The sequence below is a fragment of the Patiria miniata genome, unplaced genomic scaffold (genome assembly GCF_015706575.1).
Source record: "Patiria miniata isolate m_02_andy unplaced genomic scaffold, ASM1570657v1 HiC_scaffold_12, whole genome shotgun sequence".
NCBI classification, from domain to species: Eukaryota; Metazoa; Echinodermata; class Asteroidea; order Valvatida; family Asterinidae; genus Patiria; species Patiria miniata.
Genome location: NW_024037050.1, coordinates 7,048,007 through 7,063,722, shown reverse-complemented (window position 1 = coordinate 7,063,722; position 15,716 = coordinate 7,048,007). Strand labels below are relative to the sequence as shown.

The 15,716-nt window shown below is 42.8% G+C and overlaps 2 protein-coding genes across 2 annotated transcripts; both read right to left on the bottom strand.

Annotated features, from left to right (window-relative positions):
• Positions 1 to 923: 923 nt before the first annotated feature.
• LOC119744087 lies at positions 924 to 2,894 on the bottom strand. Its single transcript, XM_038220078.1, has one exon. The coding sequence runs from the start codon at positions 2,892 to 2,894 to the stop codon at positions 924 to 926; it is 1,971 nt and encodes a 656-aa protein (XP_038076006.1).
• A 333-nt stretch (positions 2,895 to 3,227) lies between these two features.
• On the bottom strand, positions 3,228 to 5,738 carry LOC119744071. Its single transcript, XM_038220077.1, has one exon. The coding sequence runs from the start codon at positions 5,736 to 5,738 to the stop codon at positions 3,228 to 3,230; it is 2,511 nt and encodes an 836-aa protein (XP_038076005.1).
• Between the last annotated feature and the right edge of the window lie 9,978 nt (positions 5,739 to 15,716).

Genomic DNA, 15,716 nt, shown 5'->3' with positions numbered 1-15,716 from the left:
TGTTGGAGTGGATGTGGAATGAACTAAACACACTAAGGAATGAAATGAGAGGACAGGGCAGGGTTAATGGGACAGACACACTGGACGAGCTGCACACAAACAGACCAGAAGGAACTTGATGTCTTGGATGGTGTCACGACACTCTTCATTTCTGAAAACAAAATAAGAAGAAAAAATACATTTGTAAATGAAGTAGGCATACAGTTAGGGTAACAACTAGTGTGTAACAACCGCAATACAATTCTTCACAAAATTGCCTTTTGTCTTGCGCAACATGCAGATGTAGCTTAGTACATGGGAAATAAATTGTCGAAACTCTATTTTTGAACTCGCTCCAGTCCTTTTTATTTGTCTGCACTTGTGTACACTTTACTTGATCCTTCATTCACTGGCTATAATTGCTTAACTGATGTGCGCCGCGATCTGAGTGGATATGGCCTGGCAGTAAACGGTTCACTGCAATAAATGACAAAACTCTAACGAATAACTAGCCAAAACGAAGGGATTTACCTGACCCTTGAACAATACACATAACAATGCAGTGATTTCACGTACAAGTTCTTCCCAAATTATGACCCAAATATCCCACAGATTTAAACGATTAAACACTTCAAAATGCCCCCCAAATTAACCCAAATATCTTCTTCAAAGTTTACAGTTAACGATTAATAACAATTGAAACAGAAATCATACCGATTGTGTAGAGTCCGGGGAAACCTAAGCCTTAATTTCTGGAATTACGTTCACAACGAATCAGTACATGTCGCGCTTGACCCTTGACCTACGCGCAAGCCTGCACATGTAAACAAAGGGCGCCCCCAATACAAATCATGAATGAAATTTGATGTAACTGGTAAGACAACGTTACATTTCCAGCCCCAAATGAACTATCTTACTAGATTTTCATTTTCCCCAAACTTTAATTAACGTCCCCTTAAAGTCTGAATAACAATAACAACTTTGTTCTCGGCACTCTCCACGAGACACAGCTTGGTGATTGGTCGTCTGAAGTAGCCGGTCCCGGTCTTGACCTCCACCTGTCGGACGTTGCCTTCATGGTCTGGGTAGGTTTGGCTGACTCTTCCCAAAGGCCAATGACCGCGAGACACCCTGTCATCCGCCACCAGGACCAGATCTCCAACTTGAAGATTCTGTACTCGCTGCGTCCACTTCTGTCGAAGTTGCAATACAGGTAAGTACTCTCGAAGCCAACGATTCCAAAATTGGTCGGCCAGAAACTGAGCTTGACGCCAACGTCGACGACTGTATACATCTTCCTTCTGAAACAGACCTGGGGGTAAGCTGGGATTAGCCCGCAACAGCAACAAATGATTCGGTGTCAGAGGCTCGTCGTCACCTGGATCAAAACTCAGTGGGGTCAATGGTCTGGCATTGAGAATTGCCTCGACCTCTGCCATCAAGGTAAGCAAAACTTCATCAGACACAACTTGCTCCTTCAACAAACACCTCAAGATCTTGCGCACAGACCGTATCATTCTCTCCCATACACCGCCCATATGGCTTGCTGTTGGAGGATTGAATTGCCACCTGATACCCTGCTGCAGCAGAAAGTCACCAACCCTCCGCTGATTCAGGTCATCAAGACTTTCCCGCAGCTCTCGCTCTCCCCCGACGAAATTTGTGCCGTTATCACTCATGATGATCTGTGGTTTGCCCCTTCTTGCGATAAATCGTCGAAGTGCGTTGATAAAAGCATTGGTATCCAAAGAGTGAGCAACTTCAAGGTGGACTGCCCGCATCGATAAACATGTGAAGATGCACCCATACCGATTGATGTGAATCCGGCCTTGCTTCACGTAGACGGGACCGAAGTAGTCAACACCGACCGATGTGAACGGAGGATTATCTGGCGTTACTCTAGCCGCCGGTAAGTCACCCATGAACTGTTGTCTCAATGGAGCATTCCTCTTCTTGCACTCAAAGCAGTTGCCAATGACACGTCTAACAGTTGCGCCACCTCTGACGACCCAGAACTTCTCCCTCAGCGACGACCATGTCATTCCAACCCCGGAGTGCCCTACTAGCAAGTGATGGTGAATGATAATGAGCTCTGTCACCTTATGGTTGCTGGGAAGAATAATCGGGTGTTTCATATCCTGATCAATTGGTGCGTTTCTAAGGCGACCGCCTACTCGCAAGATGCCATCCATCAAAACAGGATTCAGTTTGTGAAGAGAGAGTCGTTGCCCCCTGGACTTCTTTCCGCAGGTGGCCGTCTCCTGCTTCGTCGAGTGAAGTGCATCTATCTCTTTGGGAAATGCTTGACTCTGTATGTACCTTATTATGCCCCTTTCTGCACTCTGGCATTCTTCTACGGAAAGACCTCCTTGTTTAAGGCTTGAGTCATCTGCTATTCCCTTGCAGCGGATGTGAAGATACTGAACGAAACGCAAGAGCCAAGCAACGCCTCTCTTCAATCGGTTCCATGATGAGTACTTGGTCAGGAAGTCATCAACCTTCAGCTTCTCTTGCACTAAGGCTGTCTGCGTCACCACCCTCTTGAGTTCAGGATCCCTCTCAAGAGCATCATTGAGCGGCAATATGTCAGGGTTTGGTACAGTACCCTGCACGACAACTGGAGGTATTGGCCAATGATCCTCATTCATCATCAGGAACTGCGGCCCCTTTAACCAGCGGCCATCTTTGATCATCCTTTCAGCGCTCAGGCCCCTGGATCCTTCATCTGCTGGGTTGGATTCGGAGTTGACATATCGCCACTGTGACTCATCGGTGGCATCTTGGATCCTTGCAACCCGATTTGCGACAAAGGTGCGGAAGCGCCTACTCTCGTTTCTTATGTATTGCAGAACCGAAGTTGAATCGATCCAGAATACAATGTCGGTGATGGGCAATCTCAGCTCTTCCTGAACCATTTTGCTGAGCTGAACTGATAGGACAGCTGCCGTAAGCTCCAACCTCGGTATGGATATCGACCTCTTAGGACACAGCCTTGCCTTCCCAATGATGAAGGAACAGTCTATCCTTCCTGATCCATCCACTGTCCGTAGGTAAGCCACGGCCGCATATCCACGTTCAGAGGCGTCTGAAAAGAAGTGCAGCTGACTGATTGCAGTATCTTCTAGCTCCCTTGGCCTCAAACACCTGGGGATGGTGAGAGCCTCCAATCTTGGCAGGTCATCCAACCAGCGCTTCCATCTAAACAATTCTCGCTCCTCAACCTTTTCGTCCCAACCTAGCTTCTTGCTTCAGATATCCTGAAGCAAAATCTTGGCAGGTAGGATGAAAGGCGCTAGGAACCCCAGTGGGTCATATAGTGAGCTGACAATTGATAGGATGCCTCTCCGGGTGGTGGGCCTTTCCTTCAGAACCGTCTTGAAAGCAAAGGTGTCCGACTGTACGTTCCAATGTATACCAAGGGTACGCTCGATTGGTAAGTCTCCCAAATCCAGATCCAACACAGATGGGGCTCTCTCACTTGCTGGAATAGCAGACAGAACCTCCCGGTTATTGCTGATCCATTTCCTCAGTCTAAATCCACCTTTGCTGAGCAGATCAATGAGCTGTCTAGCCAGGTTGATACCCGCTTCTGCACAACTCACCGACACCAAAAGGTCATCGACGTAGAAATTGTCACGTACTGCTGAGGCAGCCTCCCCAAATTCAGCACCATAGTCATCTGCCGTTTTCCTCAGAGCGAATCCTGCACAACTGGGCGAGGATGTTGCCCCAAACAAATGAACCAGCATCTGGAAGTCAGTCGGATCCTTGGACAAGTCATGACTCTGCCACCACAGAAATCGTAGGGCATCGCAGTCTCTCTCGGGAACTCGTACCTGGTGGAACATAGCCTCCACGTCTGCTACTAATGCAACAGTCTCATGGCGGAAACGAGTCAGCACACCGACCAGGTTGTTTGTTAAGTCTGGGCCCTGTAGGAGATTATCATTGAGTGATGTACCTCGGAATCTTGCTGCGCAGTCAAATACCACTCTCATCTTTCCTGGCTTTTGGGGATGAAATACAGGATGATGTGGCAAATACCATTTCCTTCCCACCTCGACATTTGGTACTTCTTCCGGCACTGGTCTTGCATATCCCCTTTGGACATAACCATCAATGGTTTCCTTGTACTGCTGACGCAACTCATCATCTTTCTGCAGGCGTTTCTTAAGGGAACCCAGCCTCGTTTCAGCAAGTGCCCGGTTGTCTGGCAAGTCAGGATTTCGTCTTCGCCATGGTAGACCTATTTCGTAGTGCCCATCAATCAGCCTTGCAGACTCCTCCATGGTGGATCTCGCTCTCCGATCCTCCACAGAGTCACCACGCTTATTGTCCATGATAGATCCGCCAAAATCTACCTCCCAAAATCTCTGCACTTGCTGTTGCAGTTGGTCGTCTTGCAGCTTGGCATGGTTGATATTGAAACTTCCTGCTCCCTGCTTGAAGGAGGGTGATGTAGGACTAACGAGCGTCCATCCCAGGAGTGATCGCACCGCATAAGGTTCCTTGCGTCCAACCCGCCTCTCTTCCATCACCCAAAAGGCTTCAGGGACATCTCCGCCGATTAGGACTTGAACTGGCCTTCCGTCAGTTTGGGGGAACTCAATTCCATCCAGATGTCTCCATTTCTTCACATCCTTCTGATTTGGGAAGACGCTACTTGATATAGGCAAGGTTTGGACAGTCCTCACTCTCGGTAGGTCCAGCTCTTCATCATTTTGGATGGACTTCACTGTTAGGTTTATCTCCATGCCGTGATACTTGCTTGTTCCTCCAACTGTATTCAGGGAGAAGTTGAACCTTTCACCCCTGATCCCAAGCTGCTCAGCCAGCTCCTCGTCGCACAGCGAAACGTCACTGCCTTCATCCAGTAGAGCACAAGTCTCAAGCTCATGGCCGTTGTGTTTGACCCTTACTGGCAGCACTCGCAAGGCCACTTGCCTTGATGTCACAGCATGGCACTCTCCAGGCTGATCCTTTTCTCCTTCCATCACCCGTCTCCCAGCCCCAGTTGAGGTACATGTACCAGCAGGTTCAGGTTTAACACTTGCTGGATTTTCGCAGCCCTTCTGCTCCTCACGATTGGCAACAGGCGCACGGGATGGATGAAGGAGAGTATGATGCTTCCACGTGCATCCATCAATCCCACAACGACTGCTGAGTCTGCAACGTCTGGCTACATGCCATGGAATGAAGCAGTTGTCGCACAGTTTATTATCTCTCATAAACTGACGACGCTCGTCATATGACTTCTGTGTGAAGGTCTTGCATTCTGCCAATTTGTGTTGCTGGGAACAGCAGAGACATTTGACTTGCTTGTCCTTCTTTGCTTCATGAAGATAGTCACCACCCACACTAGTTGACAGCGCAGTCACCTTGGCCGGGTAAGCCTTCGGTTTGGTGCGTGAGGAATGACTTGCGCTGGTCGGACTGAAAGTCTTGGTGATATTCTGTCCGTACATATTGCTGGCAGTTTTCGCCTTCGTCTCAATAAACTCCGTCATCTGTGCGAAGCTTGGTTCTCGTTTGGACTCGATGGTCACCTGTGCCTTCTTGGCCCAGTCTGCTTGTAGATGAACGGGCAAGAGACGCTGAACCTTAAGTAGGTTCTCTGAGCTGTTCATGTCCGCATTGTATCCAAGCTGGGACAAGGTTATTTGGCACTTCTTCATGTCCCTCGCTAAATCCCAAAGGGCGTTGCCATCGTTCTGTCGTATCTGTCCTCGGTTGGTAACCTTGCGCAGCAGAGCATGCATTATTAAGTGTGGCTGTCCGAACTGCTCGCGCAAGATTTTAAGTGCTGTTTTGTAGCCTTCTGTGGGTTCCATCAGGATACAGTTTTCGATGCTTTCCTTTGCCTTTTTTTATACCTCGACAGAACTGCACCAGGTAAGTCAGCCTTGTTCGGGCATCAGTCACTTTGGAACCGATGTTTGTCTCGAAACTGGTCACGAATGCCCAATATTCCGCTGGGTCTCCGCTAAAGGACTTAATGTCAGGCTTCGGTATGTTCATGGTGAGTGTCAAGGCTTGGCACAATTGTGTAATGCTTACTTGATCTTTTGATGCTGGAGTGGACTGTGAGGCTACTTCAGGTGGTGTGACACTCTCCTCTGTTGTGTTTGAAGGAAATGTTATATTGCCACTTTCATCTATCATGTCGGCCTGTGCTCGAGCATGGTTGTTGACAACCAGAGTACTGATTGTGACTTCTACACTAGTGTCAATTGCTTGCGTAACATCTGGTCTGTCTTCTGTGGCATCTTCCTCGTGCATTTCCTCTCCCCAAATATGTGTTTCCAATTCTGCCTGCTCCTCTTCATCCTCCGCATTTTGAAGTTGTAATTTCATCTCCAACATCATTTTCTGTTGCTCCAGTTGCTGCTTTCGCTTGAGCTGCTCTTTCCTCAGCTTAGTAATCTCGAGCCTCTAATGTCATATATCTCATTTCTTGCAGGGTCTGTGGAGTGCAGTATGTAGGTGAGACTAAGAATACGCTCAAGAAGCGTTTCTATGCCCACCGGTCAACGGTCAACACCAAGAAACTAGACACCCCTGTTGGTCATCACTTCAACCTGCCTAACCACTCCATTTCTGATATGATTTTGCAGGGCATTGAATCTCTTGGCCATCGCAAGGACTCAGTTCGCCTCAGCAGAGAGAAAGTGTGGATGAATCGTCTTCGAACTATTCAATCACATGGTCTCAACATCCAACTTGGAAATGATTAATCCTTTTCTTCCTCCATTGTCTTCTGTTACAGATAATCCATCTGGTCTTCCTTGTTTGTGTTTACCCATCTTTCCCCATCTTTCATCCCTTTCCACCTCAATACTGTCCCCCCCCACATCATCCCTTCACTCTCACACTCTTTTGTCCGTTCCCACTCCCTGTGACCTTTGATCCTTCCCCTTTCTGGTCCCTCCCCTGTTTACACAAGACCCCTTGTGGTTTGCCATCTCCCTTTGTTTCTTTGTTCTCTCATCCACCCTCCCCTGCATCTTTCCACACCTTTCACACCTAATCCTCCTTTTGTGTTTCTTCTTTCAACCCTGCATGTTTGTGTGCACCCCCATGTTAATGTATGTACCTCTGTCATTTCTGTTTTAGCCTCTGAAGAAGAACTTGCTAAGTTCGCAACGTCAGGCTATATAAATCTTGAGTTTACCTTGAAAACATTAACCGACAAATAGCAAGTAATCTTTGCCTTAGAATTGGCAATCAACAATAGCAAGTAATCTTTGCCTTTGAATTGGCAATCAACTTCAGCAAGTTATCTTTGCCTTTGAATTGGCAATCAACTTCAGCAAGTAATCTTTGCCTTTGAATTGGCAATCAACTTCAGCAAGTAATCTTTGTCTTTGAATTGGCAATCAACTTTAGCAAGTAATCTTTGCCTTTGAATTCGCGATCAACTTCAGCAAGTAATCTTTGCCTTTGATCGGGCAATCAACTTCAGCAAGTAATCTTTGCCTTAGAATTGGCAATCAACTTCAGCATGTAATCTTTGCCTTTGAATTGGCAATCAACTTCAGCTTTGTAACTTTAGAACAAAATAGCTTTAACACAGAACACGTTTAGCTCACAAAAAAAACAACTTCAGCTCCCATATAACAACTTCAGCTCACATATAACAACTTCAGCTCACATGTAACAACTTTTATTCATATGATATTTAGGAGATGAAATGTTGGAGTGAATGTGGAATGAATTAAACACACTAAGGAATGAAATGAGAGGACAGGGCAGGGTTAATGGGACAGACACACTGGACGAGCTGCACACAAACAGACCAGAAGGAACTTGATGTCTTGGATGGTGTCACGACACTCCTCATTTCTGAAAACAAAATAAGAAGAAAAAATACATTTGTAAATGAAGTATGCATACAGTTAGGGTAACAACTAGTGTGTAACAACTGCAATACAATTCTTCACAAAATTGCCTTTTGTCTTGCACAAGATGCAGATGTAGCTTAGTACATGGGAAATAAATTGTCGAAACTCTATTTTTGAACTCGCTCCAGTCCTTTTTATTTGTCTCCACTTGTGTTAACATAGACTGCTTTAACAATACTGCCTACTTTGTAGTCACCTTATACTCTTTGGGGCATTTCAATACAGTTGTATGCCGCTGTAACCATATTGAGTCAACTGAAATGCCACAAAAGGCAAGGGCCTACCAAGTAACCACATTCCTCAAAGATAACACAATACGATCAAACCATCTGGAGAAAAGATGTTCAACAAAATCACTTCCATGAAATTTCAATTAATACATTTTCACTGACTACATCATCTAATTCAAAATAGATCATGTCAGTTCATAGCAAACATGCCTGCAACATGGAGGTAGGAAACATAGATCATTATGCAGGAAATGTAAGTCAGTCAGTTCATCCAAAAGATTGCACTAACAACAGCCATGACAGCCTCAGGTCATATACTCCGAACAATTTCACTTTTATAGCTCCATGCCTACACTAGTACTCCGATTTCTTTTCATTCACTATTTTTTGACCTACAAAACACCACTCTGTGAGTCTGTGAGTTTGTGTATATCTTCCAATAAAAAGATGTTAACACAAAGATCCCATCAATCATATTCATGTCGTCAACTATTCGTGAAACACATGCCCCAAATATCATCCCAGTATAGTTAACAACACGTAAAAAGTGGAGTATTTGAGCCACATTAATATGGGGTACACCCGTCCTGGGCCACGATACACCATGGATACACCTAGACCCGGCCGATACGTGGCTTGTCTACATATCCACGTGATACACCATGCAGCTCTGCATACATTATCCACGTGACCATGGTGACGTGACCATATCGTCATCAGTCGTCAAAAAATCACCAATTATACAATTAGGCCTAACACTTCATCTGAAACGTTTACATAACAGAACAGTATTCATTATCCAACAGACATTTACAAATACAAGCTAAACAAAACAATCTGCTAACATCACTAAATTTTCCGCTAACAAAACTGCTCGTATATCGCAGGTCGTACCTCGAAAGCTGATATATGGTTCTGGGTACTATACTTTATACAGTACATGCACTAGGTTTGTTCGTAGCAAAGATCATAGAGCGCGTTCGTAGACATGTTTAGTCCGTATGAAATTCTGAGGCACCATACTAACACAAATAAGTGGGCGCTCTACAAGTTGTCCTTAAAACCACTGTGAATTAATTACACCATGCCATAGACCCGTGAACGTGGCGGTATAACGTATACACCGCCACGCGTACATCCCTCATTGAACAGCTTTCGATCGGCCAGCATCGCCGGGAATAGAATTTTCGTTTGGTTCCCGAAATTTCTTTGGAATGACCGATCCTACACAGCTCAAAGTTTGCGGATAAGGTTTTGTGTAAGTTCTGGTCATAAATGTTCTCGTTAAATTGCGGGACTCAAACGGAAATTCTATTCCCGCCGATGTTTGCCGATCGAAAGCTGTTCAATGAGATGAACGCGTGGCGGTGTATACGCCACGTTCACGGGTCTATAACCATGTCATAGAGCAAGAGATGATCATACTCAGCATTAAGGAAAACAAAATTGTATTTGTATTCTCTTTCATTTGATTGAAAATATTCCCAAGAGTCAGAATATCAAGTAATATTTTATAAAAATGTTTCAGTTTAAAGGCAAATCACATATTTAAAGGTGCAGTTTTTCTGCAGTGGGATTTTTAGCCCATTGACTTTGTACACGTTTTCAAGCCACCATTTTTACAACTTGGCGATCTGGAATCGTCATCAAAGTTACAGCCAAGGAAGACCCTCATACAAAAATTATGCAAAGACTATGACGTCATTGACGGTCATGATGACGTCATCACCTAATTTTTTATTGATTTTTGAAAATTTACGTGCATATTTGGAAAACCTATATCTACAGAACTGTAACCCCGATTGGGTTGAAACTTGGTATGTGGCTAGACTGGGATGTGTTGTAGGTAAAAAAAATGAGGTGACGTTATGATGACATCATCCTGAGACTTTATATGAATATTTGAATTTTTTGACCTTTTAGCCATATCTCACGAACGCAACATGCAAATTTCAAAATTCTTTTTGTATTAGGTCTGTTAGGTAATAGGTATTAGTACAACATTTTGAAAAATGTGTAACGTCATCATGACGTCATCAAAATGCGATTTTTCAAAAAATATATAAGGAAAGGTTCGATTGTCATGAAACTTGGTGGTAGGTAGTTAATCGTACCAGTATGCAAAGTTGGAAGTGACGTCACAATGACGTCATCGTTTTTAAATTTTTTTTTTTAAATATTTATAATTTTATTCTGCTTCCAAAAATTGCACACTTTTTTCATCGGATTGACATTAAACTTGGTTCAAACCAAGACCACAATGACAAGACACGTGACCCTTGCTTCCGGTTGAAAAAGGCTAAAAACGGAAGTGGCTTATTATTTAAAAGTGGTAATAGATGTGAACTTGCTTTTAACGGTGTTAGTCTCTTGGCCGATAGTATTCTTCTGATCATCTACCGATGACGTCATGCAACCTTCGAGCGCCCTCTAGCAATAGGTTGAAAATTTTCAAAAATGTATTTTGAATAGATGTCTGTAGCGAAGTTTGTCGGAATCGCCTAAATATTGGTGTATATGATGACCTTGACCCACTCAAGACGTGTGCGAAGTTTTAGGCCTATGACGTCATCAGACCGGAAGTTATAATGAAAAGACCCTTTTTCCTTAGAAAATTCCTGAAAAATCAATCTGTACAGATATAATCTTGAATTGCCCAGTAAATGATAGCGTAACATTTGCCTCAACAGTGCCAAGTTCCCAGCTTGTCAAATTGTTCACACAGTTGACGCGACGTCGGCAAAAAATACTCTTGCTCAAGTTGCGGTAGAGAGCTTTAAAACATGCATAGGACTTCCACAATGTGTATAGCACGTACACGTGGCTTTGAAACATCGTTCAATGTACATTACGTCCCTTCATTCTCACCAAAAGAGGGCAGTACATAACTTTAACGGTTGTACGGGCGCGCAGGCTAGAGCTGTGCCACGCAGCGTAACGAGCGGCACAGAGCCTCATCTAATTAACACTTTTACGGGATCAACATAAGGACAGCTGCGCGTCACCAAAAAAATATAGCGGCACACCGTATAAAATGGAATGGCGCCCCCATTCGCCTATCAGTAGACTTGTATCAATTATTTTTGTTCTGCTTTAGGGGAAGTTGGACACTTATGCAATTTCAAATCTATATCACAGGTTTTTATTCTACGAGCCACTTTGGGAAATATTTTAAATCCGATCAACTTTAAACTCAGCATAGTCATTAACTATCATCTGAAGATGTATGCCGAAACTTTTCGTCATCGTGACGTCATCAGGGGGTCACGTGACATCTATTTATAGATTCAATTTTCACAGCCTTATAGCTAATAATAATAATAATAATAATAACAGTGGATATTTATAAAGCGCACGTATCCACCAGGACTGGTGCTCAAGGCGCTACATCATTATTACCCCTGCTCATTGGGCACATGAAACATTCCAAATACCATCTCAGCTCCCTGGGGAGTATACAGCTCGATGCAGCCTGTTAGGCGCAAGGAAGCTAATTCAATCACAATAACCATCTCTGCCCTCACAGGTACCCATTTACTCCTGGGTGGAGAGAAGCAATGAGTGACAAAGTGCCTTGCCCAAGGGCACACGCACCATGACCCCGCCAGGACTCGAACCCACAACCTGCAGCTTTACCCACAGACCAATAATCAGTGCCCTTAACCACGAGGCCACAGTACTCAACTGCTATAGAACTATTTGACCAATTGATCTCAAATTTGGTAGGTATACAGACAGGGAAGTGTTATAGATGAAAATTTATATGTCAAGGTCACGTGACCTTCACAGTGGTAATTTTGGATCCCTATATCATATCTCATGAATTATTAATCTGATTGAGTTGAAACTTCACATTGATACAAAGCTATATTGACAGATCATTATTTTGCATTATTATTTATACTTTGCACTTAATTATTGTCATGTTATGACGTCATGAATATTTAATGAGGCAATCTTTTCAGTCCTATTACTATAGAACCATTGGACCGATTGATCTCAAACCTGGCAGGTATACAGACTGGGAAGTGTTACAGATAAATATTGGTATGTCTAGGTCATGTGACTTCTACTTCCGGTTTTACCGGAAGGGTTAATTTAAGACCCTAATTATCATATCTAATGAATTAGAAATTTAATTGGGTTGACACCTTATATTAGTATTAAGCAACATTAAAGGATAAATATGTAGCATTATTATTAATGGGCAGTTAAATGTTTTCATGTTATGACGTCATGAATATTTAATGAGGCAATCTTTTCAGTCCTATTACTATAGAACCATTGGACCGATTGATCTCAAACCTGGCAGGTATACAGACTGGGAAGTGTTACAGATAAATATTGGTATGTCTGGGTCATGTGACTTCTACTTCCGGTGTTACCGGAACTGTTAATTTAAGACCCTAATTATCATATCTAATGAATTAGAAATTTAATTGGGTTGACACCTTATATTAGTATTAAGCAACATTAAAGGATAAATATGTAGCATTATTATTAATGGGCAGTTATGAATGTTTATTGAGGCAATCTTTATAGTCCTTTAACTTTAAAACTATTCGACCGATTGATCTCAAAATTGGTAAATATATAAACAGGGAAGTGTTATAAATGAAAATGTATATGTCAAGGTCTCGTGACCCTTACTTCCGGTTTTTACCGGAAGAGCGATTATGTAAGATAATAATTTCAATTTTAAAAGTTAGAGATTTTTGAAAAAATCATTACATTATTTTCTACTATCCAATAGACTATCAAAAACAGTTGGGAACAGCTCTGTGGTTGTTCAGTTACAACCACATCTAGTTTTTTGGCTTTTCCGCAAAGTTGCGGAAAAGCCTTTCTTTTTGTTCTGATTTTTCTTTCTTTAGCTGTTTCGGTGTACCATCGAAACAGCTCTTGTTTCTGTTATTTTTTAGCTGTTTCGGTGTGCACACCGAAACAGCTCTTGTTTTCGTTAAGATTTTTTTTCTTTTTCTTTTTTTCTTATTTTTCCACTTTTCTTCATAGGTTTTGTACACGTTTTTCTTCTACCAGTCCACCCGATCGACATGAGACTTGGTACATACTTAGACCACCACCCTCAGATGTGTCTAGAAGAAATTTGTGATCGTGACGTCATCAGGTGTCGGGTTACGTCACATTAAAGATGCATTTTTCCCCATATGTTTTGTACACGTTTTAAAACACTCCACTTTGGGCACTTTCGTAAATCTGATCAACTTCAGACTTGGTACATACTAAAATCACCGCCAACAGATGCTCCTAGAAGAAATTCGTGATCGTACAGTCATTAGGTGTCAAGTTACAACACTTTAAAGAAGCATTTTCCCCATTTGTTTTGGCACGTTTTAAAACCCTCCAGTTTGGCATATTCGTAAATCCGATCGACTTTAAACTTAATTCATACTTAGACCACCACCCACAGATGGTCCTAGAAGAAATTCGTGATCGTTACGTCATCAGGTGTCGGGTTACGTCACATTAAAGATGCATTTTTCCCCATATGTTTTGTACACGTTTTAAAACACTCCACTTTAGGCACCGTCATAAATCTGATGGTCTTCAGACTTAATTCATACTTAGACCACCACCCACAGATGGTTCTTAACGAAATTCATGATTGTGACGTCATCAGGTGTCAGGTTACGTCACATTAAAGATGCATTTTTCCCATTGGGTTTGTACACGTTTTAAAACGCTCCATTTCGGCACTTTCGTAAATCTGATCGACGGTACACTTGATACACACTTACACCACCACCCACAGATGGTCCTAGAAGAAATTCGTGGTCGTGACGTCGCCAGGTGTCACGTTACTTCACATTAAAGATGCACATTTTCCCCATATGTTTTGTACACGTTTTAAAACACTCCAGTTTGGCATCTTCGTAAATCTGATCGACTTTAAACTTAATTCATACTTAGACCACCACCCATAGATGGTCCTAGACGAAATTCGTGACCGTGACGTCAACAGATGTCAGATTACGTCACATTAAAGATACACTTTCCCCATAGGGTTAATGTACACATTTTAAAACGCTCCATTCCGGCACTTTCGTAGATCCGATCAACGTTACACTTAGTACACACTTAGACCATCTCCCACAGATGGTCCTAGAAGAAATTCATGATCGTGACGTCATCAGGTTTCACGCTACTTCACATTAAAGATGCACATTTTCCCCTCTGGTTTTGTACATGTTTTAAAACGCTCCACTTTGGCACTTTCGTAAATTCGATTGACCTTATACTTGGTACACACTTAGACCACTACTCATAGATGGTCATTGAAGAAAGTCGTCATCGTGACGTCATCAGTTTTCAGGTTACGTTACATAAAAGATTGTTTGGAAAAGGGATGGCACTATCCCATTCAGTGACACTTCTTCTCTGGTGATTTGTATGGCTTAGTATGGGTTGTAAGCATGACTGAGTCTTTGCCGGTTATGTCCGAGTGAAATGTAGAGTGGGCGGACATAAGAGATTAAGTGACTATGATAGGTTGGGTAATCAAATGTGATTAAGGGTGCGAGCAGAGGATTTTGTTCGCAAATCCTCTTGTTAGCAATAGCATGCTTTCGTGCCTTGCTGTTGGGCACTCTTCAGTTGCAAATGGGTGATTCAAAAAAGAATCGAGGCTGACTCGCGGAAAAGTTGTGATTGGTTATGTTCCAATCATGTATCGTAAGTTTGAAGTGTTGTGGTTACAACCATGTGACTTTAGTTGGTTTCAACTTGTTCCTCTAGTGAGGAGAGCAATTGGGTTTGGTTAGTTTTTGGGAGAGCCGGAGTAAGTCGGGAGTAGGTTTAACTCTTGATTTTGTTTAGGTAGTTACTTCTGGATATGATTTACGGCTTTTCTGAAAGCAACGAATTATGATTCGGGAAATGTTTCCGCATAGTAGTTTGTTGCCTTGGATTATGTTCCAGTGGTTGTTTATTGCTCGATTTAAGTGACGGTACGTTATGGTTGGGTTGTATGTCGTGGTGAAGACGGGTGGAGTTTGTTTTGATTTTTCTTCATCCTGAGATTGTATATGTTAAACCTGTGGGCAAGTTTAAAATTCGTGGCTTCCGGGTATTTTCTAGCGTTTCACTAGAATATGATTTCGGATGCCAATTGGTGGTTGAAAGGATGGTTTTTAGAGCGTATGTTACGCATTATTGATGTAAATTGTAGTCTTCACTCGAAATAATTATTGATGCTGCTTACGAATGATTGCGGTTTGGTTTAGCAGAAGTAGGTAAGATGTCGAGGCCTTGTCCAAAGAGCAAATATTTCGGTTTGCGATGGTTTTGCTTTGGATAGGTTGGTTATGAAGGATTGATATTTTGTTCTGCTAATGAGCGCAAAAGATTGGAGTTGGCTCGTTTGGTTTTCGATCGCATTTGTGAGAGAAATGGTTAGATTTCAGTTGATTTATTGGTCTCTTGGTTTCTTGGTTGAGTTTCCTTCTTGCCATGGTAGTTGAAGGGTTTGTGGTTGAATATAACGAATAAGGTAAGATGGGGTGGGTTATATTCCAGTTTATTTATTATAACAATAATAATAAAAGCAAGCTGATGGATATTTCTCTTTTGAGAGGTTGTGTTGGTC

Coding starts and splice junctions, on each gene's coding strand:
- LOC119744071 (XM_038220077.1), bottom strand. CDS start 5,738: ATGCATGCTCTGCTGCGCAAGGTTACCAACCGAGGACAGATACGACAG.
- LOC119744087 (XM_038220078.1), bottom strand. CDS start 2,894: ATGGTTCAGGAAGAGCTGAGATTGCCCATCACCGACATTGTATTCTGG.